The sequence below is a fragment of the Coregonus clupeaformis genome, chromosome 24 (assembly GCF_020615455.1).
Source record: "Coregonus clupeaformis isolate EN_2021a chromosome 24, ASM2061545v1, whole genome shotgun sequence".
In the NCBI taxonomy this organism is placed as follows: domain Eukaryota; kingdom Metazoa; phylum Chordata; class Actinopteri; order Salmoniformes; family Salmonidae; genus Coregonus; species Coregonus clupeaformis.
In genome coordinates this window covers 17,313,681-17,340,113 of record NC_059215.1, presented here as the reverse complement: position 1 = coordinate 17,340,113, position 26,433 = coordinate 17,313,681, and the positions used below count along the sequence as shown (strand labels likewise).

Here is a 26,433-nt window from a genome sequence, read left to right as displayed (position 1 = left end):
CATCGTCATGGGACAAGGGGGACTTCCTTGGCTGTTCAGTAAATAAAACAGCCTTGAGTCGTGTGTGTGTGTGTGTGTGTGTGTGTGTGTGTGTGTGTGTGTTTTCCAAAGATAGTGTCACTGTTTTGGTGCTCTCAGGTAAAAGACCTGTTGAATTGAATGAAGAGAAAGGCAGAGCAAGAGAGAGAGGAGTGTGAGAAAACGCTGCCCCTCTTTCTCTGTGCTGGCATTAGATCCACCTGGCACTCTTCACAAGGTAACCCGAGGTAACCCGAAGCAGGCAGTCATAACAAAGACCAGCAGAGCCAGAGCCATCAGCACAAAGAGACTGGAACTACTGGGGCTGGCTCCGAGAGAGAGAGAGAGAGAGAGAGAGAGAGCGAGAGAGAGAGCGAGAGAGAGAGAGAAAGAGAGAGAGAGAGAGAGAGAGAGAGAGAGAGAGAGAGAGAGAGAGAGAGAGAGAGAGAGAGAGAGAGAGAGAGAGAGAGAGAATATTCTCCAATTACATTGAATGAACTACAGGACAAAATACAAACCCTCCAACCCATAAAGGCCTGTGGTGTTGATGGTATCCTCAATGAAATGTTAAAATATACAGACCACAAATTCCAATTGGCTATACTTAAACTCTTTAACATCATCCTTAGCTATGGCCCATCTTCTATGCGTCAACAGCAACCTTGGGAAAATCCTCTGCATTATCATTAACAGCAGACTACTTAATTTCCTCAGTGAAAGCAATGTACTGAGCAAATGTCAAATTGGCTTTTTTTTCACCCTGTACCCCCTAATTGACAAACAAACAAAACAAAACAAAGGCAAAGTCTTCTCATGCTTTGTTGATTTCAAAAAAGCTTTTGACTCAATTTGGCATGAGGGTCTGCTATACAAATTTATGGAAAGTGGGGTTGGGGGGAAAACATACGACAAAATCCATGTACACAAACAACAAGTTTGCGGTTAAAATTGTCAGACCTGGGCCCTGACAGTAAATCTCAGTTTTTGGTTGTGTGGTCTGGGGTCCGCTCACCAACCAAGAATTCACAAAATGGGACAAACACCAAATTAAGACTCTGCATGCAGAATTCTGCAAAAATATCCTCTGTGTACAACGAAAAACACCCAATAATGCATGCAGAGCAGAATTAGGCCGATACCCGCTAATTATCAAAATCCAGAAAAGAGACGTTAAATTCTATAACTACTTAAAAGGAAGCGATTCCCAAACCTTCCATAACAAAGCCATCACCTACAGAGAGATGAACTTGGAGAAGAGTCCCCTAAGCAAGCTGGTCCTGGGGCTCTGTTCACAAACACAAACAGACCCCACAGAGCCCCAGGACAACAACACAATTAGACCCAACCAAATCATGAGAAAACTAAAATAGAATTACTTGACACATTGGAAAGAATTAACAAAAAAACAGAGCAAACTAGAATGCTATTTGTCCCTAAACAGAGAGTACACAGTGGCAGAATACCTGACCACTGTGACTGACCCAAACTTAAGGAAAGCTTTGACTATGTACAGACTCAGTGAGCATAGCCTTGCTATTGAGAAAGGCCGCCATATGCAGACCTGGCTCTCAAGAGAAGACAGGCTATGTGCACACTGCCCACAAAATGAGGTGGAAACTGAGCTGCACTTCCTAACCTCCTGCCAAATGTATGACCATATTAGAGACACATATTTCCCTCAGATTACAGAGATCCACAAAGAATTTGAAAACAAACCCAATTTTGAGGAACTCCCTTATCTACTGGGTGAAATACCATAGTGTGCCATCACAGCAGCAATATTTGTGAACTGTTGCCACAAGAAAAGGGCAACCAGTGAAGAACAAACACCATTGTAAACAACAATCCATATTTATGTTGATTTATTTTACCATTTGTACTTTAACTATTTGCACATTGTTACAACACTGTATATACAGTGAGGGAAAAAAGTATTTGATCCCCTGCTGATTTTGTACGTTTGCCCACTGACAAAGACATGATCAGTCTATAATTTTAGTAGTAGGTTTATTTGAACAGTGAGATACAGAATAACAACAACAAAACCCAGAAAAACGCATGTCGAAAATGTTATAAATTGATTTGCATTTTAATGAGGGAAATAAGTATTTGACCCCCTCTCAATCAGAAAGATTTCTGGCTCCCAGGTGTCTTTTATACAGGTAACGAGCTGAGATTAGGAGCACACTCTTAAAGGGAGTGCTCCTAATCTCAGCGTGTTACCTGTATAAAAGACACCTGTCCACAGAAGCAATCAATCAATCAGATTCCAAACTCTCCACCATGGCCAAGACCAAAGAGCTCTCCAAGGATGTCAGGGACAAGATTGTAGACCTACACAAGGCTGGAATGGGCTACAAGACCATCGCCAAGCAGCTTGATGAGAAGGTGACAACAGTTGGTGCGATTATTCGCAAATGGAAGAAACACAAAAGACCTGTCAATCTCCCTCGGCCTGGGGCTCCATGCAAGATCTCACCTCGTGGAGTTGCAATGATCATGAGAACGGTGAGGAATCAGTCCAGAACTACACGGGAGGATCTTGTCAATGATCTCAAGGCAGCTGGGACCATAGTCACCAAGAAAACAATTGGTAACACACTACGCCGTGAAGGACTGAAATCCTGCAGCGCCCGCAAGGTCCCCCTGCTCAAGAAAGAACATATACAGGCCCGTCTGAAGTTTGCCAATGAACATCTGAATGATTCAGAGGAGAACTGGGTGAAAGTGTTGTGGTCAGATGAGACCAAAATCAAGCTCTTTGCCATCAACTCAACTCGCCGTGTTTGGAGGAGGAGGAATGCTGCCTATGACCCCAAGAACACCATCCCCACCGTCAAACATGGAGGTGGAAACATTATGCTTTGGGGGTGTTTTTCTGCTAAGGGGCAGGACAACTTCACCGCATCAAAGGGACGATGGACGGGGCCATGTACCATCAAATCTTGGGTGAGAACCTCCTTCCCTCAGCCAGGGCATTGAAAATGGGTCGTGGATGGGTATTCCAGCATGACAATGACCCAAAACACACGGCCAAGGCAACAAAGGAGTGGCTCAAGAAGAAGCACATTGAGGTCCTGGAGTGGCCTAGCCAGTCTCCAGACCTTAATCCCATAGAAAATCCGTGGAGGGAGCTGAAGGTTCGAGTTGCCAAACGTCAGCCTCGAAACCTTAATGACTTGGAGAAGATCTGCAAAGAGGAGTGGAACAAAATCCCTCCTGAGATGTGTGCAATCCTGGTGGCCAACTACAAGAAACGTCTGACCTCTGTGATTGCCAACAAGGGTTTTGCCATCAAGTACTAAGTCATGTTTTGCAGAGGGGTCAAATACTTATTTCCCTCATTAAAATGCAAATCAATTTATAACATTTTTGACATGCATTTTTCTGGATTTTTGTTGTTGTATTCTGTCTCTCACTGTTCAAATAAACCTACCATTAAAATTATAGACTGATCATGTCTTTGTCATTGGGCAAACGTACAAAATCAGCAGGGGATCAAATACTTTTTTCCCTCACTGTATACATAATATAACATTTGAAATGTCTTTATTCTTTTGGAATTTCTGAGTGTAATGTTTACTGTTAATATTTATTGTTTATTTCACTTTTGTTTACTATCTACCTCACTTGCTTTGGCAATGTTTCCCATGCCAATAAAGCCCTTAAATGGAATTGAATTGAGAGAGAGAGAGAGAGAGAGAGAGAGAGAGAGAGAGAGAGAGAGAGAGAGAGAGAGAGAGAGAGAGAGAGAGAGAGAGAGAGAGAGAGAGAGAGAGAGAGAGAGAGAGAGAGAGAGAGAGAGAGAGAGAGAGACAGAGAGAGACAGAGAGAGACAGAGAGAGACAGAGAGAGACAGAGAGAGAGAGAGAGGGGGGGGGGGAGAGAGAGAGAGAGAGAGAGATGTTTCCCATGCCAATAAAGCCCTTAAATTGAATTGAGATGAGCAGTAGGGTAGAGAGTACGGGAGAGAGAAAAGGGGTAGAGAGAATTAGAGAGAAAAACAGGGGATCTGAGTGAGAGGGGGAGCGTGTGGAGAAGAAAGGATGAAAAGAGAGAGGAGAGGGGGAGAAAGAGGTGGAGTGTTGGGGGAGGAGTATGGGCAGGGTGACATACGACCCTATCTCTCCCCCCTGCTGGTTCTTGTTTACAGAAGCAACCTGAGCTAAGTGAGGTGTTCATTTACATGCTAAGCTAAATGACAGAACCACATTCTTGACTTGTGGAATCTCTGAACCACCAGGACAATGAAAACGTTCCAATCCCATTGTCCCAAACAACTTCCAGTAATGACAACTAATGATAGTACTGATCTGTACTCAAAACACAAAGTAACTTGAAGTAAAAAAAGTAATGTAAAAATGTATTTAATATGTTGTATATAACATATCATGTTTAAACAGTATCAAGTAGAATTAATGTTCTGACACTGATCTGCTGCTCTACAGAAAATGAATCCATGCTACTAAGCAACATAATAGCTGAATTGGAAGCCTGAAAAGCATAAAAAAATGAATCAGAGGGTTAAAAATCCCCAACATGATGCGGCAGCAACAGGCTTTCCAGCTGTGGAGTCTGCCCTACAGCCGGCTATGCTCTGCTCTGCTCTCTGTCTACCATGCAGTCCAGGGGCCAGGGCTGACTGCTGCTGCACGTGCGCGCACACACACACACACACACACACCCACACACACACACAGTGCAGTGCAGCCCCCCATTTTCCCCTCTGAAGCCTGCAGACCTGGGATCAAATACTGTTGAAAATCTTTCAAGTAATTCAAGAGTGTGCTTTAGCTTGCCTGGAGTGCGAGGTGGATGGGGTTTACACTTTCAGGACTTTTCTATTGGTTCCATTGCAACAGCCAAGCTCAATCCAGCACAGATAATAGTATTTGGAATTATTTGAAATAGTATTTGAACCCAGGTCTGGAAGCCTGGCCTGACAACTGCCTCATCTCCCCTGGGCCTTCTGGCTCTCAGAGTGTGACCTTTGATTACGTTCTCTACCAGCCGCTGCTTGCTAATGGAGAACCAAAGACACAAAGTCTAGACATTCCATTGTCGGTCTGAGACACACGTCATGCCGACATAAAGAGAGCGATTCCCGAAAACCATTTCAGAAGAAAACAACAATCAATAATTGAGCTATCCCCTCAAACTATTTGTTAGGGTATTTTTATTTCTTTATCCTCCAATGGGACTGGATCTGGGACATGAGGAGAATGGTCTATGCCACTGATAGCCTGTTGAGTCCTGCTGAGTTGAGTTTCAAGATAATTTTCATCATAGGGTTCTTTGAAGCCAAGCTTGTTATCAGCAGGGTGGGAGTCACTGGGAGATAAACAGCCTTGTCAGGGGCTCAGGGTCACTGTGTAGGAGCCAGATGTGCAAACCTCCAATATGAATCTAAAGCCTAGTGGTGGCATTTCCAAGTGGGTAAAACTGGTTGAAATGACATAATTACATCCAACTGGTTGTATCGAGGTCATTTCAACCAGTTTTGCCCACTGGCCACATATCCTAGAGTTCTTTCAACAGTAGGCGATTGTTGTGAATGTCCAAAACATATCAATGACCTTATCACACAACAATGTCCTAGCATGCCCCCACCTGACAAAACACGGCTACTAGCTAACTGACCAATGACATATTTCCTGTGAATTTGTTTTGACATAGGAAACAGAGGAATGAAAAAGTTTATGAGATGCAACATAAACAAAATGGCCATTACAATTGCTCATGAATCACAAATCAGTTATTCATTCATTCCAGCGTAACAGCGGATGTCCTGTTTGTTTCCCTCTGGCTGTCCGCCAGGCAGAAACGGGGAAGCCTCAAAGCAGAGGAAATACACATGGTACGCCAGGAATGCAGGTAGATGAACGTCTCAGTAAATCAGGTGATGGCCGATTGGCCCTTTCGACACCCTGCCCAGTCAGTCAGCGTGTTAGCTAGAGATCTGCTGGAGCCTGGAGGGGAAACACAACAGAACCAGCAGAATGGCCCCTCTGGAACTAAGGGTTCTGGAATTTCACCCATATGTGGATATAAGGACTATAATTGATGTACATTACTATAACTAACCTTAAAACCACAGTACTGAATGGAAAAGGAAGTGAACGGAAAAGTGGGTGGGGTTATATTCCTGCCTGGTTGGCCCTGTCTGGGGGTATTGTCGGACTGGGCCACAGTGTCCACCGACCCCTCCTGTCTCAGTCCCCAGTATCTATGCTGCAATAGTCAATGTGCCGGGGGGCTAGGGTCAGTCTGTTATATCTGGTGTAATTATCCTGTCTTATCTGGTGTCCTGTGTGATCTTAGGTATGCTCCCTCTATTTCTCCCATCTCTCTCTCTCTCTCTCTTGCTCTCTCTCTCTCTCTGTCTCCCCTCCCAGAGGACCTGAGCCCTAGGACCATGCCTCAGGCCTACCTGGCCTGATGACTCCTGGATGTCCCCGTCCCCAGACCACCTGGTTGTGCTGCTGATCCAGTTTCTGCTGTTCTGCCTCTGGCTGTGGATAGGTCTGTGGCGGTCATGACATCTCATCAGCCGGTGATTGTCAAGCAAATAACTGTTGGTCTCACGGTAATTGACCGTTAATTAACATAAACACATTTAGCATCTCCTGGCTTCCACACTTAGCCTACAAGCCACTGATGCTGACCTTTGGAACATCTACATTTAAAAAAGTCAAATAAATCAATGTAATATAGCCTACACCTTTACAATAAATCCATTATTTATTGTAGACAGGTCTAAAGAAGCATGATATGAAGAAAATGTAGTCTATTTCAGAAGAACAGAATAGCATACTCTGAGTTGTCCTTATGTTGGGTGCTGATCTGGCTAATTTGTAAAAATCCAAATAACTTCACAGATCTTCATTGTAAAGGGTTTAAACACGGTTTCCCATGCTTGTTCAATGAACCATAAACAATTAATGAACATGCACCTGTGGAACGGTCGTTAAGACACTAACAGCTTACAGACGGTAGGCAAATAAGGTCACAGTTATGAAAACTTAGGACACTAAAGAGGCCTTTCTACTGACTCTGAAAAACACCAAGAGAAAGATGTCCAGGGTCCGTGCTCATCTGTGTGAATGTGCCTTAGGCATGCTGCAAGGAGGCATGAGGACTGCAGATATGGCCAGGGCAATAAATTGCAATGTCCGTACTGTGAGACGCCTAAGACAGCGCTACAGTGAGACAGGACGGACAGCTGATCGTCCTCGCAGTGGCAGACCACGTGTAACAACACTTGCACAGGATCGGTACATCCAAACATCACACCTGTGGGACAGGTACAGGATGGCAACAACAACTGCCCGAGTTACACCAGGAATGCACAATCCCTCCATCAGTGCTCAGACTGTCCGCAATAGGCTGAGAGAGGCTGGACTGAGGGCTTGTAGGCCTGTTGTAAGGCATGTCCTCACCAGACATCACCGGCAACGTCGCCTATGGGCACAAACCCACCGTCGCTGGACCAGACAGGACTGGCAAAAAGTGCTCTTCACTGACGAGTCACGGTTTTGTCTCACCAGGGGTGATGGTTGGATTCGCGTTTATCGTCGAAGGAATGAGCGTTACACCAAGGCCTGTACTCTGGAGCTGGATCGATTTGGAGGTGGAGGGTCCGTCATGGTCTGGGGCGGTGTGCAGGCAATCTCAATGCTGTGCGTTACAGGGAAGACATCCTCCTCCCTCATGTGGTACCCTTCCTGCAGGCTCATCCTGACATGACCCTCCAGCATGACAATGCCACCAGCCATACTGCTCGTTCTGTGCGTGATTTCCTGCAAGACAAGAATGTCAGTGTTCTGCCATGGCCAGTGAAGAGCCTGGATCTAAATTCCATTGAACATGTCTGGGACCAGTTGAATCGGAGGGTGAGGGCTAGGGCCATTCCACCCAGAAATGTCAGGGAACTTGCAGGTGCCTTGGTGGAAGAGTGGGGTAACATCTCACAGTAAGAACTGGCAAATCTAGTGCAGTCCATGAGGAGGAGATGCACTGCAGTACTTAATGCAGCTGGTGGCCACACCAGATACTGACTGTTACTTTTGACCCCCCCTTTGTTCAGGGACACATTGTTCAATTTCTGTTAGTCACATGTCTGTGGAACTTTTTTTATGTCTCAGTTATTGAATCTTGTTATGTTCATACAAATATTTAAACATGTTAAGTTTGCTGAAAATAAACGCAGTTGACAGTGAGAGGACGTTTCTTTTTTTGCTGAGTTTTAGTATGAAGAATACAATTAAACAAAGCTGAATAAAATAGAAAGGATATTTTCTCCAAACGATTTGAGGGAGTGCGCACATGCCGCTATTCTGTGTTGAGCGGTTAACAAAGAAATAGGTATTCCTATATGCTTAATTTAGAGTTATTAATGTAACTGTAGTTGTTCTACAAACGTTGGGCTATATGTTTTGATTTGTAATACATTGTAAGGCTGCATGATGCAACTAATGATGATTTGAAAAAAAGTTGCTTGAAAGGCATGAGTTCTGCTTTGTTTTTTTGCGCAGGCTGTACACACTACATCAGTCACTCATTCAGAATTTCACGGCGGCATCCTATTTGTGTGGCCGTAATGCACCCTAAAAAAATCCATGCCTTTTGCGGCCAGTGGCCGTTGTGCCCTTCTCACTGTGTTGCACGCTCCATCACGTGATCGGGTATTTCTCACAGGCTACAAGTGAAGACAGACACATCGGGGACGCATCCTTATCCAATTCCGAGGTGCATATTGAAGATATTGGAAGAACTGTCCACATTTACTTTTCGTCGGCCAACAAGATGAGTAGGCCTAACGAACAGCAAAAGCACTAGCCCATGTCAATCTACTACCCCCCATAGTACAAAGGTAGACCTATTCTATTCTGTGCGAGAAATAAATATTCCAAACATAATCTGGGACAGTTGTGGGATGCGATAGATCCCAAATTAATACAACCACTAGCATCAAAAAATATTTTTTGCGCAATGTGGCTGACGCAACAGATCAGAACATTTAGCTTAAAATGTTGATAAACTATTAGGCTATTTCTTCACATTATAAGCGCAGCAATGCGCACATGGTAGTAGGCTATAAGCACGAATGTTCCATTAGCGGAAAACACCATTATCAAAAGTGACTGCAAATGCAATTCTGCATGTAATGCTTTTATTATGAAGGTGCATTTTTATGGTGAAAATTATCTTCTCCAAACTTGAAACTCACGCGCTGCTTATGTATGCCAGTTAGGCTCTTCACCCCTTGTAAGGCAGATTAATGTGCTTAATTTTAGTTGTGATACAAACCTTATTAAAACATATAGGCCTATGGGCTATGCTACATGAGGTGTGCGACTATGATTCGAAAAAGTCACAAAAAAAAGGCATTGTTTCTTATGCTGGGCATCATTCAGTGATAGGCTAATATTGTCACCAATCAGACTATTCTTGATTTAATCTTGTCTTTACGTATACTAAAAAATATATGTGTGAAATTTGTTTTGATTTAGAATGGACCATTATCATGCACCTGTATCGAAACAGGGGCATGGGGAAAAAATACATGTAATCTATGCACTTAAATAGCGAATGGACGACAGTTCCCCGTGATTTATTTTCATGCCAGCCAGGTAGGCTATACTCCTGTTGTAAATATAAGCAATGTGCTTAATATTAGGAAAGTTGAAAAATAAATATAGTAGGCCTAGCCTATAGAAAGCTGATCCTCCTCTTTTCAGTAGAGGCCATCACTCAGTTTTCTCGCGCAATTGCATAGCCTATTGAAATGTTGCGCAACATGAGCTCATGGGCTCTCATGAAGTGTTTGATTAGATTTTTGAAAACATTTGCATTGATGTCCGAGTGATTAGAGGGACAATAGAGTGCTGAGTACCAGGCAGTTAGCAAGTTTGGTAGGCTACTAATGACCATCAGCAGCATCAGAGCTTGGAGTAGCCTAATTACCGTGACTAAACGATCACGTGGAATTTGACTGCCTTAATGACTCGTGACCGCAGGTGTGGCAGTAGTACGGTCTAGCTATGGAACTCTGACCTGTTCACCGGACCTGCTACCTTATCCCGGACCTGCTGTTTCGACCCCCTCTCTCTCTCAACCTCTCTTTCAACGGCACCTGCTGTCTCGACCTCTGAATGCTCGGCTATGAAAAGCCATCTGGCATTTACTGCTGAGGTGCTGACCTGTTGTACCCTCTACAGCCACTGTGATTATTATTTGACCCTGCTGGTCATCTAGGAACGTTTGAACATCTCGAGGAACAATCTAGCCATGTACGCTTATAATCTCCACCGGCACAGCCAGAAGAGGACTGACCACCCCTCAGAGCCTGGTTCCTCTCTAGGTTTCTTCCTAGGTTCCTGCCTTTCTAGGGAGTTTTTCCTAGCCACCAGGATTCTACATCTGCATTGCTTGCTCTCTGGGGTTTTAGGCTGGGTTTATAAATACATTTGATTGATTGATTGCTTTAAAGATAATACATGTAGCCACACTATCCCCAACCCCAAGACTCATGACTTTTTCAGGGGCTGGTCAGGATGACGTTTGATGGGAAAGAGGCATTGAGCTGAAAATGAGGGAAAAGTCAACTAAAACTGAGAGAGTGTGCAACAATTTTACATGTAGAATCGTATGAAAACGGCAGTCAGACATCTATTGCGGGTGGTCCCTAAAACACACTGAACGATTGGCAGACAAATGCTAGATCCACATTCAGTGGGATGTGTGCGAGCCTTAAGTGGTCAGTGAAGGAATGAGAAGCCTAGACCCTGTGTGAAAATGACTGTGTATACATACTTATTACACCAGGGTTCTTCAACCCTGTTCCTGGAGAGCTACCCTCCTGTAGGTTTTCGCTCCAACCCCAGTTTTAACTAACCTGATGCAGCTGATCAACCAGCTAATTATTAGAATCAGGTGCGCTAGATTAGGGTTGGAGTGAAAACCTACAGGAGGGTAGCTCTCCAGGAACAGGGTTGGAGAGCCCTGACATACACACTATGCCATGTGCGTCCTAAATGGCACTCTATTCCCTATATAACCTATGGGCCCAGGTCAAAAGTAGTGCACTATATAGGGAATAGGGTACCATTTGGGACAAAGACTCAGGGCTCTATTCAATCAGATCCGCTTTAATAGACCTCCGCATAGCTGTTGTTTCAGAGGTGGAACTACTGTCAAATCCACAAGCGGCTCCCGACATTATACCTAAAGTGGACATTGCCATTGGCTACACGGAGTCGCATTAACATAAATCCCATGCAGCCAGTTTATAAGTTGGAACACTGGAATGTGAAATGTAATCTACACCTCTATTAGGATGATCGAAATCCTCATTATTTCATTTAATGATTTTCAATTTGAGCGTCATTATTTCTATATAACCTACACTTTCTCAATCTGAAGTTCTAACTCGAGTGGAACAGGTGTGGCTTTGTGACAATGATCAAGAGCAGCTGCTAACCGATTTGACAGCTCCAGCACAGTTACATCTCTGACACCGCCAAAACATCAGCTATGCAGCTCGGCTAACGCCGGTTAACGCTTGATCTGATTGAATCTAGGCCCAAGTCTGGTCACATGTCTGGCAACAAGAAGACATTTCCCATGTTTCCTAACCACCCACTCTGAGCGTCATTCACTGCTAGTTGCCGGGGCAACCCTCAACACTCTCTCAAAATACATTGAGAAAGCAGAAGTAGTCCACACCCTAGTATCGAGAGATGGCGAGAAAGATAGAGGGGGGAGATAGAGGGGGGAGATGCAATATCTTACATAAGGTCCAAACAGCATGCTTAGTGCTAAATGACTATAACACTAGTGAACACATACACCAAGACAGTTTTCTGAGTGGTAAAATGATTATATCACCAAGACAGTTTTCTGAGTGGTAAAATGATTTTATCACCAAGCTGGTTTCTGAGTGGTAAAATGATTATATCACCAAGCTTGTTTCTGAGTGGTAAAATGATTATATCACCAAGCTGGTTTCTGAGTGGTAAAATGATTTTATCACCAAGCTGGTTTCTGAGTGGTAAAATGATTATATCACCAAGCTTGTTTCTGAGTGGTAAAATGATTATATCACCAAGCTGGTTTCTGAGTGGTAAAATGATTATATCACCAATCTGGTTTCTGAGTGGTAAAATGATTTTATCACCAAGCTGGTTTCTGAGTGGTAAAATGATTATATCACCAAGCTGGTTTCTGAGTAGTAAAATGATTATATCACCAAGCTGGTTTCTGAGTGGTAAAATGATTATATCACCAATCTGGTTTCTCAGTGGTAAAATGATTATTTCACCAAGCTGGTTTCTGAGTGTAAAAGGTTTATATCACCAAGCTGGTTTCTCAGTGGTAAAATTATTATATCACCAAGCTGGTTTCTCAGTGGTAAAATGATTATATCACCAAGCTGGTTTCTCAGTGGTAAAATTATTATATCACCAAGCTGGTTTCTCAGTGGTAAAATGATTATATCACCAAGCTGGTTTCTCAGTGGTAAAATTATTATATCACCAAGCTGGTTTCTCAGTGGTAAAATTATTATATCACCAAGCTGGTTTCTCAGTGGTAAAATGATTATATCACCAAGCTGGTTTCTCAGTGGTAAAATGATTATATCACCAAGCTGGTTTCTCAGTGGTAAAATTATTATATCACCAAGCTGGTTTCTCAGTGGTAAAATGATTATATCACCAAGCTGGTTTCTCAGTGGTAAAATTATTATATCACCAAGCTGGTTTCTCAGTGGTAAAATGATTATATCACCAAGCTGGTTTCTCAGTGGTAAAATGATTATATCACCAAGCTGGTTTCTGATTTATGGGCTGAATCCCCAATGGCACTTTATTCCATATTTAGTGCCCCACTTTTGACCAAAGCCCTATGGACCCTGTGAAGAGTAGTGTACTACATAGGGAATAGTGTGCCATTTGGGACGCATACATAGTGTTAAAGCCATCACCCTGTGAACTTCGGGATCTGTCCCTGTGAGCTTCGCATCCGTCCCTGTGAGCATCATAACGTATAAGTGTAGCACAAAAGGCACCAGGGGATGAGGCCCCCTGTTTAAAACAACACCACTGACAGAGTCCCCATTGTATTGCGGAGGAAACCAGTCCCCCCCCCCCTTTACTCCCACATGCATGCACATACACACACTAACACATGCACATGCATAAATATAGCCCTGCACACTCCCTCATACATAAACAATACTTGACTATATTAACAACATTAAAGATCATACAAAATGGCTTATTGTACGGAGGCAGCACAACACACTATGTATACTCATTCCATAGACTCAGTCAACTTCATATTCCACAGTTCAGTGGAGAGAACAATGTTTGACTCAAACCTCCAGCCAAGACCATTAAAGTTGAAGTCGTGAGTACTCTTCAACAATACTATCAAGGTGGTCAGTTGAATGGCTGCTTAAAAGAACGGAACTGAAGAATGGAATGGAAGAATCCTTGTTCAGTCAGGTGGGTCACATGAAGAACCCTTCCAGAGTCATTGACGTTCCATGTGTGTAGAGACACGCTGTATCTGTTCAGTCATGCTCTTCAACTTGAGCTGGGCTTTTCTAAATAACTGCTTTGCTCAGAAAAGCACTAGAAACCTTTAGGCCCAGGCCCATAAAGACTAGGCCATAATAGGGACTAGCTATAGCCTGTGGGAGAGAAAGACAGGTGGAAGTGCCTTCATTTGAGACTGCATCCTGATCCCACAGTCCCTCCACTCCTCTCTCTCTCTGTGGCTGTATGGAGCCTGGCCCTTGGCTTGGCGCTGATGGAGACAGATGAACACATACCCGCTGCCTGTTCAGAAACATATACTCTTAGAAAAAAAGGTGCTATATAGAAGCTAAAATGGTTCTTCGGCTGTCCCCATAGGAGAACCCTTTGAAGAACGCTTTCTGGTTCCAGGTAGAACCCTTTTGGTTCCAGGTAGAAACCTTTTGGGTTCCATGAAGAACCCTTTCCACAGAGAGTTCTACATGGAACCCAAAAGGGTTCTACCTGAAACCAAAAAGGGTTCTACCTAGAACCAAAAAGGGTTCTACCTGGAACCAAAAAGGGTTCTCCTATGGGGACAGCCGAAGAACCCTTTTGGAACCCTTTTTTCTAAGAGTGTAAAATGCAGCTTCCCCCAAACAAAGGAAAATGATTTAGATTGAATGTCCCATAAACGCTGCACACAGCTTGAATCTTTTAGTTTCAGCTGAGTGGCATCTATCAAACAAACACACACACACACACACACACACACACACACACACCATCCTGACCGACTCCCTCCAGGTCTTTTTAGTGCTTTCTGACCATAGAAACAGAATAAGTAGAATGGGTAAAGCACCGCAGACCAGTCATTTAGCAGTCCAGTCATGGATCATTTCTACTTCTATTTCTCTCTCTCTCTGACTACTGCTGATGTCAGAGGAGGGGTGAAGGAGTCACTTTGTCATCACATTCTGTCTCATTTCACTTGACTATGGTTCACTAACCCTCCTTTCCTTCCTCCAACTTCTCAAAATCTCATTCCACATAAATATCCGAGCTCATGCAAACCAGAGGGACTTGCCTGTACCACAATCAAACCTCGGAGTATGTTACAACTCTCTGCACCACTCTGGTTGTGTCCCAAATGGCACCCTATTCCCTATATAGGGTGCTACTTTTGACTAGAGCCCTATGGGGTGCCTTTTGGGACAAAGTCTCTGACAAATCTGTTAGGATGGATTCCAATCAACGCAATCAAGTAGAGACAATAATCACAGTCTCTTTCCCAAACAGCTATGAATTATGTGTGTGCTGTTCTAACCCGTTGGTAAAGTCAGTAGTAGAGGGCCGCAGTAGGCAGCACAGTGTCAGGCAGCCAGTTCAAAGGGAATTTTCCCTCTGCTCTCTCTGTGAGCCTAGCTGAGCCTGGCTGAGTTGTCCTGTGGCCCCAGCCCAGACTTGACCACAGGGATCCAGCGGTGGAGTGGAGTGGTGCGGGGACACACACACAGAGACAGAGACACACACACAGAGCAGTGGCACTTTGAAAGAGGATCTGGCCATCCCAGAACTGCAAGGTCCCAGCCCCCACTCCAGCCCAGCCATACACACCTTTGAAAACACCACCACCAAGGAGAACGTCATATGGAGAAGGTTAGCTAATAAAGCTTACCGTATCGAAACCTCTGTAGAGTGCTGTACAAATGCTAGGCCACAGAAGAAGAGAAACAGAGCTAGGACTGTTTCTGAAGAGAGAGGGGGGGGGGGGAAGGAAGGAAGAAAGGAAGAAAGGAAGGAAGGAAGGAAGGAAGGAAGGGAGAGAGAGAGAGAGAGAGAGAGAGAGAGAGAGAGAGAGAGAGAGAGAGAGAGAGAGAGAGAGAGAGAGAGAGAGAGAGATGATGGACTGAACAAGAGAGAAGAGAGAAAAGAGCACATGCTCCTGGTTAGACTTGACCCAACCATTTTATTATCAGACCGCATGAAGTAGTCTAATTTAACCCAGGGGTCTCATCCCACCCCGTCCTCCTCCTACCCCCTGCCCCACTCCCCCATCCTCTGCCCCCCTCTCCACTCAAAACCTCCTCCATTTCCTCTCCCATCCATAGATGAGTGATTCTGCTAAAGTCGTTAGCCGTGGATGGATAGATATTACTGCACTGGCACAGCCTGCACTCATTACATCATAATGTGCTGCTGTCTGCGCTGCTGCCATTCCAAAAGCCAAGGGATGTCTGGGAGCTGCCTGCTTCTGTCTGAGAGAGGGAGGCTGCCCCACCAAACACATACACATATGCACATCCTTAGTACACACACACACACACACACACACACACACATATCCCAGTGCACCCTCACAAGCATTCGCATGCAGGCGCACACACACACACACACACACACACACACACACACACACACACACACACACATATCCCAGTGCACCCTCACAAGCATTCGCATGCAGGCGCACACACACACACACACACACACAGGCATGCACGGAACGAAGAATGTGATAACAAAATTCCATTTATGGAAAACAGTTATGAAATTCTATTTATGCTGATTTGTTTATTTCCATAGAAAATTCTACCATTTTTCTTGTAACAAAATGGAGACAATTTTTTATTCATTGAAAATATGACCAATACATTTTTACATTTTTGTAGACACTCTTATCCAGAGCGACTTACAGTTTTTAGTGAGTGCATACATTTTCATACTGGCCCCCCGTGGGAAACAAACCCACAACCCTGGCTTGCAAACGCCATGCTCTACCAACTGAGCTACATGGGATCTTATGACCAATAGAAACATTTTACCCCATCTTATGACCAATCGAAACGTTTTCCCTCATCTATTGTAGCAAACAGAGTGAGACAACAATGTAGAGTCCCTGAGATTGTTTTGAGAGTATAGTACCATTCTATCTGGGAAGGAAACCCCCAGTGTGACCTGACCTGACCTCTAATCACGGCCAGCTAGCCAAGCCATGGCCCTCTCTTCCATATCCTGACTACCTCCAACTTCAAGATGGTGTGTTTGTATGTGCGTGCGTGAGTGTGTGTCCGTGCGTGCGTGTGTATGCGTGTGAGTGTGTGTCCGTGCGTGCGTGCGTGTGTGTGCGTGAGTGTGTGTCCATGTGTGTGCGTGAGTGTGTGTCCGTGCGTGCGTGTGTATGTGTGTGTGTGTGCATGCGTCTCCCTCTCTTCCTGACAACCTGGAGCTTTGAAGTCTATTTACCTCCTAAACAGAGGCAGCAGCCTCTGTCACCATAAAAACACTAAAAACACACAGACCATTGTCACCATAAAACCACTAAAAACACACAGACCATTGTCACCATAAAACCACTAAAAACACACAGACCATTGTCACCATAAAACCACTAAAAACACATGTTGTTCTGTCTCGCAACAAGATACAAAGTCAAGGAAGTGTCTTGTGGGGATGACAAGGAGGATGAAAAGATATCCTTCAAATTACGACAGTTGTAGATAGTTTACTATTATCTATCTGTTATTGGTGTATTTGTCCATGAGTTATGCAGTTCAACCTGTTACATATCACTTAGTCTCTTGTGACAGACTGTCATAGACGCATGTTTCACAAGTTTGGATAGCACAATACAGTACAGTGAGTAGAGTACAGTTCAATACAGTACATTACATTACGGTACTGAGTACAGTAAAGTGAATAGAGCACAGTAGAGCACAGTACAATAAAATACAGTACTGAGTACAATACAGTGAATAGAGCACAGTAGAGTACAGTACAATACAGTACAGTACTGAGTGCAGTACAGTGAATAGAGCACAGTAGAGTACAGTACAATACAGTACAGTGCTGAGTACAATACAGCACAATACTGTTTACTGTTCAGTGAGTAGAGCACAGTAGAGTACAGTACAATGCAATACAGTACATTACAATACAGTGAGTAGAGCACAGTAGAGTACTGTACAATACAATACTGTACAGTAGAATGCAGTACAGTACAGTAAAGAAAAGTAGAGTACAGTACAGTATATTGTACTGTACTCTACTGTATTGAACTATAGTCTACTTTACTGTACTGTACTCTACTGCACTCTACCCTACTCTGCTCTGCTGTGCTGCTCTGTGATGTCCAAACTTCTGAAACATGAGGAGAAGGAAATTCATCATCATAATTATGCGTTTCTATGTAGTACAGATCAGGGACCCATGATGTAATTCTGTTATTGTAATTTGTTACCAGGTGTAAATCCACTTCACTTACTGTAGTTCAATAATAAAAAAAGATTACATATTTTAATCTTAATTCAGAGTAGATATTTAACAGCGTTTTTGGAGAATGTGGTCGTATACAAAACTGAGGTAGATTTTACTGTAATTCTGTTACCAACGTTTGCACCTGCACAATTCTTCTACTAAATTCGTTTTTGTAAAATGTTCAGTGGAAATTGTTAAAGGTTGTGCATAGAGTTGTATGGTTTGTTAAACTTTGAAATCAATGGTTTTTGTTTGGCACACATTTTAAAGTGAAAAAAAAACTGAGTCAAAGCATAATTCCGTTACTGTGGAATTGCCCTTTAAGAACTCACATTTCTAACCAAAGGCCATGAGAGGACACAGTACTGTTGATACATAACATACCCCCTGCCGCAGTGCTTTGCCCTCTGGAAAATATGATGTCTAAAAGTAACTGTTTCTAACTGTTTCTGCATGACCCCCACCAGCCATATCTAACTGAGAACAGCTTCTAGCTGAGCTTGGCCTTTGATTACCACACACTGGCTTCTGCAGGCAGTTCTCTATGTGGGGGTGATGATGTGAAATATTTGGATATTTGATATAATAGTTTGTCATAATAGCTGGGAGCTGAGACTTTAGCACAGCAGTCAACAAGTGCAGGGATGTGATAGGGACAACATAGAAAATCAGGGAAAAGTAATTGAAAGTGGGATATTTGTATAGACAACAGTGGTAGGCCTGATCAACAACAACGATGAGACAGCCTACAGGGAGGAGGACAGATACCTGGCAGTGTAGTGCCAGGACAACAACCTCTCCCTCAACGTCAGCAAGAAAAAGGAGCTGATCGTGGACTACAGGAAACGGAGGGCCGAGCACGCCCCCATTCACATCGACGGGGCTGTAGTGGAGCGGGTCGAGAGCTTGTCCACATCACTAAGGATCTATCATGGTCCACACACACCAACACAGCCTTCTGAAAGTATTCAGACCCCTTTACTTTTTCCACATCTTGTTACATTACAGCCTTATTCTAAAATTGATTACATATTTTTTTATCAGCAATCTACAAACAATACCCCATAATGACAAAGTGAAAACAGGTTTTTAGACATTTTTGCAAATGTATTACAAATGAAAAACAGAAATACCTTATTTACATAAGTATTGAGACCCTTTGCTATGAGACTCGAAATTGAGCTCAGGTACATCCTGTTTCCATTGATCATCCTTGAGATGTTTCTACAACTTGATTGGAGTCCACCTGTGGTAATTTCAATTGATTGGACATGCTTTGGAAAGGCACACACCTGTCTATATAAGGTCCCACAGTTGACAGTGCATGTCAGAGCAAAAACCAAGCCATGAGGTCGAAGGAATTGTCCGTAGCGCTCCGAGACAGGATTGTGTCTAGGCACAGATCTGGGGAAGGGTACCAAAACATTTCTGCAGCATTGAAGGTCCCCAAGAACACAGTGGCCTCCATCATTCTTAAATGGAAGAAGTTTGGAACCACCAAGACTCTTCCTAGAGCTGGCCGCCCGGCCAAACTGAGCAGAAGTGCCTTAGTCAGGGAGGTGACCAAGAACCTGATGGTCACTCTGACAGAGCTCTAGAGTTCCTCTGTGGAGATGGGAGAACCTTCCAGAAGGACAACCATCTCTGCAGCTCTCCACCAATCAGGCCTTTATGGTAGAGTGGCCAGACGGAAGCCACTCCTCAGTTAAAGGCACATGACACCCCGCTTGGAGTTTGCCATAAGGCACCTAAAGACTCTCAGACCATGACAAACAAGATTCTCAGGTCTGATGAAACCAAGATTGCACTCTTTGGCCTGAATGCGAAGCGTCACGTCTGGAGGAAACTTGGCACCATCCATACCGTGAAGCATGGTGGTGGCAGCATCATGCTGTGGGGATGTTTTTCAGCGGCAGGGACTGGGAGACTGGGAGACTAGTCAGGATCGAGGGAAAGATGAACGGAGCAAAGTACAGAGAGATCCTTGGTGAAAACTTGCTCCAGAGTGCTCATGACCTCAGACTGGGGCAAAGGTTCACCTTCCAACAGGACAACGACTCTTAGCACACAGCCAAGACAACGCAGGAGTGGCTTCGGGACAAGTCTCTGAATGTCCTTGAGTGGCCCAGCCAGAGCCCGGACTTGAACCCGATCGAACATCTCTGGAGAGACCTGAAAAAGGCTGTGCAGCAACGCTCCCCATCCAACCTGACAGAGCTTGAGTGGATCGGGAGAAACTCCCCATATACATTTTTTACATTTTAGTCATTTAGCAGACACTCTTATCTAGAGCGACTTACAGTTAGTGAGTGCATACATTTTCATACTGGCCCCCCGTGAGAAACGAACCCACAACCCTGGCGTTGCAAGCGCCTTGCTCTACCGACTGAGCTACAGGGGACTACCGGTGTGCCAAGCTTGTAGCGTCATACCCAAGAAGACTCGAGGCTGTAATCACTGCCAAAGGTGCTTCAACAAAGTACTGAGTAAAGGGTCTGAATACTTATGTAAATGTGATATTTGCTGGGGGGGTTTATTTATTATTTGCAAACATTTATAAAAACCTGTTTTTGCTTTGTCATTATGGGGTATTGTGTGCAGATTGATGTGGGGGGAAAAAACAATTTACTCAATTTTAGAATAAGTCTGTAACATAACAAAATGTGGAAAAAGTCAAGGGGTCTGAATACTTTCCAAATGCACTGTATATAGTGTAACATGAGAGACTTCAACAGACATTAATGTCCCTATAGGTGGACTGATATACAGTTACAGAGTACAGTATATAAAAGAGACAGGCATTCTCAGGAGGGATGTTGATTGGCTCAATAATTAGCTGTACGAGTATCATGGTAGAGGAGAGGAGAGGAGAGGAGAGGAGAGGAGAGGAGAGGAGAGGAGAGGAGAGGAGAGGAGAGGAGAGGAGAGGAGAGGAGAGGAGAGGAGAGGAGAGGAGAGGAGAGGAGAGGAGAGGAGAGGGGAGGAGAGGAGAGGAGAGGAGAGGATGCCAGCTGCAGTGTTTCTGGGACATGCCAATACTGTTACTGTAAAGTCCACACACAGACACTAAACTCAGGCTGGGTGTGGTGTGATGTGGTGTGGTGAGGTTGATCATATAAGTGGGAAACACTGGACTCTACACATTTGTAGAGGTTTAACAGGACTTACTGACATGGTCAGCGGAAGCCATATGGGCTGAGAAACGATTTTTTTGATTCATGGTGGAATGAAGGGATTAGTCTTTTTTTGTTTGGATTCTTAAATTAGTGGTTTGGAGAGATGTGGTTTGGGGACAGTTTGTTCTGAAAGAATGACAAGGAACTTTGCTTTCAAATGTAAGAATACGATATCATTTGCATAACCACTGCCCATAGCTATGCTATTGACACAGCTATGAAGAAAAATATTCCAATGGTGGTGAGAGTTTGTCACAAGAACAAATCTTATTATGATTAAAGTGTGTTATAGTCATTATAAATATATTATAAACCATAATGATGGCATATAGCCCACTATTTCATCATTTACATTACAGGGATTATTTGTGCCATACTATCCATCACCGGATGTCTACTATTTTCTGGAATCAAAGGTATTGCATTCCAATAAAAACAAAGTCACCACCAACTTTTTTTAAATGTTCACTTTAGTTTTGGCACATAAAAGTGCATCATTATTACACACAAAGAAAGTATCTTCTTGGTCTCTTGATTTAGGATGACAGACACACTTGACACTTCAGCTGAATGGATAAAGTGTGTTTTGACTGTGTAGTCTACACAGCATCACAAAGCCCCAGCACAACTCAAGCCCGCAAGATGGGCCATGCAAAGATGGCGAGCAGAGCAATAGAGGAGATGGGGTGGTTCTCTTTTTATGATCTCACACGTGTGGGAGTTTTAGGGGAATTCAGAAAATGTTGTTGGAATCTGTCAGCGAATGATCTGAAAGCGACTGTGCGTAATTTTAAATAAAAAAAGGAAATTCCATAACGGGAATTTGGGCCATATACGTGTCATTAAAAGTTTGATAATTAAAGTGAAATGTTACTCTGAAAACGAGCCAATTCTTACAAGGCAATAGGCTTCAGTAAATTAGCCCAAAGCCTGGAGCTGACTTTTTGGAAACAAAAGAACCGCAGGAGCGAGAGGGGGAGAAACAGAAAGCAGATGGGGGTAGGACAGAATGGGTCGGGTCGGCCAATTTAGAATACCGGTATCAGCAACTATATCATTACAGGAGAAGAAAGGAAAAGTGTGATAGTTTAGTTTTGCTCATATTTCTTTCCACAAGAAGGACACACGAAACTATATAAACAGATCCACTGTCTTACTGTAGACATCACAGTGCACTAGGCTGATAAATATGGATTGTCTTGATTAACCATTTGTGTTAGATAAATGGTATTTTCGTGTTTTCCCTGTGTTTCTGATGTTAGAAACCTGTTTGGGGTACCCGACCAACTGATCCATATGATAAAAGGAATAATATCTTAATGAAAAAATAAGTGTTGCCTGTGTAAATCCATGAGCTGTTTATCATAACTTTAGGCCACTCATTTAAAGAAAAACGTCACACACAAATGAAACCTAGTCCTGGACTAAACAGCACTCTCCATTGAATCTCCATTCAACATGCTTCTTAGTCCAGGACTAGGCTTAAGCTGTGTGTAGGAAACCGGCCCTTTGGGTTATTATTATTATTATTATTTTTATTTTTATTTTTTTGGGGGGTATTTTGTCTAAGACTACGTGTTTTGTAACAAACAACTTGTAACATGACTGATTGACTGACTTATTGCAGACCCCAGGCCACTACTGGCACTACAAACACATACAAATACATACAACCACACACAAACATACTGTACACAACACAATGCTGCCTTGGATTGTGAACATACACATTCCACTAATTTAAAGAAAAACGTCACACATCCTCTTAAAGCCTACCCTATGGTAGGTCATATGTTCTGTACTCGTGATAAATGGTCTACACTGTATCACGTCAGCATGACAGATCAGTAGGTAGCCTAATGTTTTTTTACATGTTAATTGTGCGCTTTTGAAGTTTGATATGTCCCCTCTCTGTGACAGTCTGGAACACAGGAAACCAAACTCAGAAGCCATTCCAATTCAAACATTTATCTGAGGCAACAGTCACTTACCAAAACTAAAGCAAATCTCTCCTCCAACTCCGACTGGTCAGGCATTGGCACTTTCAACGGCATTACATGATGCTTCATATTGTCCGACTGTCCATCCACACTCTCAATATTCCCCATGGTTAAAATAAGTACTGTATCCTTTAAGTAGAATAGATAAAGTTCCCTCTTTCGACGTTCTTCCAGAGTTTTTCCAAAAGTGGGAAAATGTTCTCTGTTCCTCCAAAATGCACCAGTGCGTTATTCCAAATCACAGCACTTCTGTTCCAAAAGTTTCCGTTTAAATCAAAAGTTTACACCACACCAGTTTCATTCTGTCTCAATAAAAAAAAAACTGCTACTTTTGCATTTGTAAAGAACACTAAACTGTAACTTACTCTAAACGGAACCTCATCTCTCAACAGTAACAATGAGGATACAATTGTTTTCTGTTCCAAAGAATGGTCTCCAATTTACCCGGCCAATCCATCTCCATTTCTTTCTGTGAATTCTTCTTTCAATAATAATCCACCCAAATAGCTAGGCTACTTAGTTGCTGAGCTGAATTTTCTTGGCTACGATGCCTTTCCATTCATTATTGTTGTGTGATCCAAATTAGAAGACTCTTCGATGTGCTTGCTTCCACTCAGAAGGCAGAGTTTCTGCTATTGCCCCGCCCCTTTTCGCAAAGGAACGCCCTCTCTATTGAGGCGTTGGCTTGTCAATCACATTGCCTATCTCTCTACTATTCACTCACATCTGTTATAGTTGACATAGACCCTGCTACATCTGGGTCAATTTGGTAAATTTGATATCAGCACTTTATCGCCACCATCATGACTACAGCACTAACAATGTGCATACTTTTTTTTTTCTTCATACATCACATACTAAATGTATTTATCCCTTGACATTAAAGCCAATAAGCCAGTAAGTCTTCAGTGTAGTCTACAAGTGGTATACAGGATTTCTGCTGATCTTATAATAAAATATTGTGCGTCACAAATGGCAGGTAGTTTAGTGGTTAAGAGCGTTGTGCCAGTAACCGAAAGGTCGCTGGTTCTAATCCCCGAGCCGACTAGGTGAAAAATCTGTAGATGTGCCCTTGAGCAAGGCACTTAACCCTAATTGCTCCTGTAAGTCACTCTGGATAAGAGCGTCTGCTAAATGACTAAAATGTAAATGTATTCCCATAGGGCTCTGGTCATAAGTAGTGTACTATCTAGGGAATAGGGTGTCATTTTGGTAGGAAGACATTGTCTTACAGAAGAGGTGAGTAACAGGAGGAGGGAAGATTGGGATCATCTTGATTTATCGGAAGAAGTTGACATTTGTTTTGTTTCTAAATCAGCGATCATCTCTTACATCAATCTCCCAGCATAAAGATGAGTGGGATTTTGAAAGTGCAAACGTTTAATGAAAGTGCGCCGACAGAGACGTGGTGATTGTTATGCATGTGTGAAAGCGCAGGAGCTGTTCTCTCTATACGTCTCTCTCTACTCTTGCTCTTTCTCTCTCTCATACAACATATTTTCTACTTATTTAATTTCCCAACAACATTTTCAAGCATTTTAATAAATGTTTCAAGCCTTGGAAGTGAGTGACAGTGGGGGGAAGAGAATTTCCTTGCCACAAATTTAGCTGGCTTCTTTCAGAGCTGGTGTCCTGGACACAAATGAAACCTAGTCCTGGACTAAACAGCACTCTCCATTGAATCTCCATTCAACATGCTTCTTAGTCCAGGACTAGGCTTAAGCTGTGTCTAGGAAACCGGCCCTTTGGGTTCTTTTTTTTTTTTGGGGGGGGGGGGAGTCTAAGACTACGTGTTTTGTAACACACAACTTGTAACATGACTGATTGACTGACTTATTGCAGACCCCAGGCCACTACTGGCACTACAAACACATACAAATACATACAACCACACACAAACATACTGTACACAACACAATGCTGCTTTGGATTGTGAACATACACATTCATGATAAGGCTACATATTTAGCTTCTACACATACAGTGGGGAGAACAAGTATTTCATACACTGCCGATTTTACAGGTTTTCCTACTTACAAAGCATGTAGAGGTCTGTCAAATCCAGAAAATCACATTGTATGATTTTTAAGTAATTAATTTGCATTTTATTGCATGACATAAGTATTTGATCACCTACCAACCAGTAAGAATTCCGGCTCTCACAGACCTGTTCGTTTTTCTTTAAGAAGCCCTCCTGTTCTTCACTCATTACCTGTATTAACTGCACCTGTTTGAACTCGTTACCTGTATAAAAGATACCTGTCCACACACTCAATCAAACAGACTCCAACCTCTCCACAATGGCCAAGACCAGAGAGCTGTGTAAGGACATCAGGGATAAAATTGTAGACCTGCACAAGGTTGGGATGGGCTACAGGACAATAGGCAAGCAGCTTGGTGAGAAGGCAACAACTGTTGGTGCAATTATTAGAAAATGGAAGAAGTTCAAGATGACGGTCAATCACCCTCGGTCTGGGGCTCCATGCAAGATCTCACCTCGTGGGGCATCAATGATCATGAGGAAGGTGAGGGATCAGCCCAGAACTACACGGCAGGACCTGGTCAATGACCTGAAGAGAGCTGGGACCACAGTCTCAAAGAAAACCATTAGTAACACACTACGCCGTCATGGATTAAAATCCTGCAGCGCACGCAAGGTCCCCCTGCTCAAGCCAGCGCATGTCCAGGCCCGTCTGAAGTTTGCCAATGACCATCTGGATGATCCAGAGGAGGAATGGGAGAAGGTCTTGTGGTCTGATGATAATTTTTTTAAGCTTTTTGGTCTACTCCACTCGCCGTGTTTGGAGGAAGAAGAAGGATGAGTACAACCCCAAGAACACCATCCCAACCGTGAAGCATGGAGGTGGAAACATCATTCTTTGGGGATGCTTTTCTGCAAAGGGGACAGGACAACGGCACCGTATTGAGGGGAGGATGGATGGGGCCATGTATTGCGAGATCTTGGCCAACAACCTTCCTTTAGTAAGAGCATTGAAGATGGGTCGTGGCTGGGTCTTCCAGCATGACAACGACCCGAAACACACAGCCAGGGAAACTAAGGAGTGGCTCCGTAAGAAGCACCTCAAGGTCCTGGAGTGGCCTAGCCAGTCTCCAGACCTGAACCCAATAGAAAATCTTTGGAGGGAGCTGAAAGTCCGTATTGCCCAGCGACAGCCCCGACACCTGAAGGATCTGGAGAAGGTCTGTATGGAGGAGTGGGCCAAAATCCCTGCTGCAGTGTGTGCAAACCTGGTCAAGACCTACAGGAAACGTATGATCTCTGTAATTGCAAACAAAGGTTTCTGTACCAAATATTGAGTTCTGCTTTTCTGATGTATCAAATACTTATGTCATGCAATAAAATGCAAATGAATTACTTAAAAATCATACAATGTTTTAGATTCCGTCTCTCACAGTTGAAGTGTACCTATGATAGAAATTACAGACCTCTACATGCTTTGT

General features: G+C 43.4%; 1 protein-coding gene across 4 annotated transcripts in view; it reads right to left on the bottom strand.

Moving 5' to 3' along the window:
* Positions 1-24,011, bottom strand: part of LOC121537904 (formin-like protein 3) — an 83,574-nt gene extending 59,563 nt beyond the window's left edge. For all 4 annotated transcript variants that reach the window (XM_041845548.2, XM_041845546.2, XM_041845549.2 and 1 more), the window contains exon 1: positions 22,963-24,011. In XM_041845548.2, the coding sequence (XP_041701482.1) occupies positions 22,963-23,079 (117 nt within the window). In that variant the 5' untranslated portion in view covers positions 23,080-24,011. The remainder of the gene's footprint in view (positions 1-22,962) is intronic.
* Between the last annotated feature and the right edge of the window lie 2,422 nt (positions 24,012-26,433).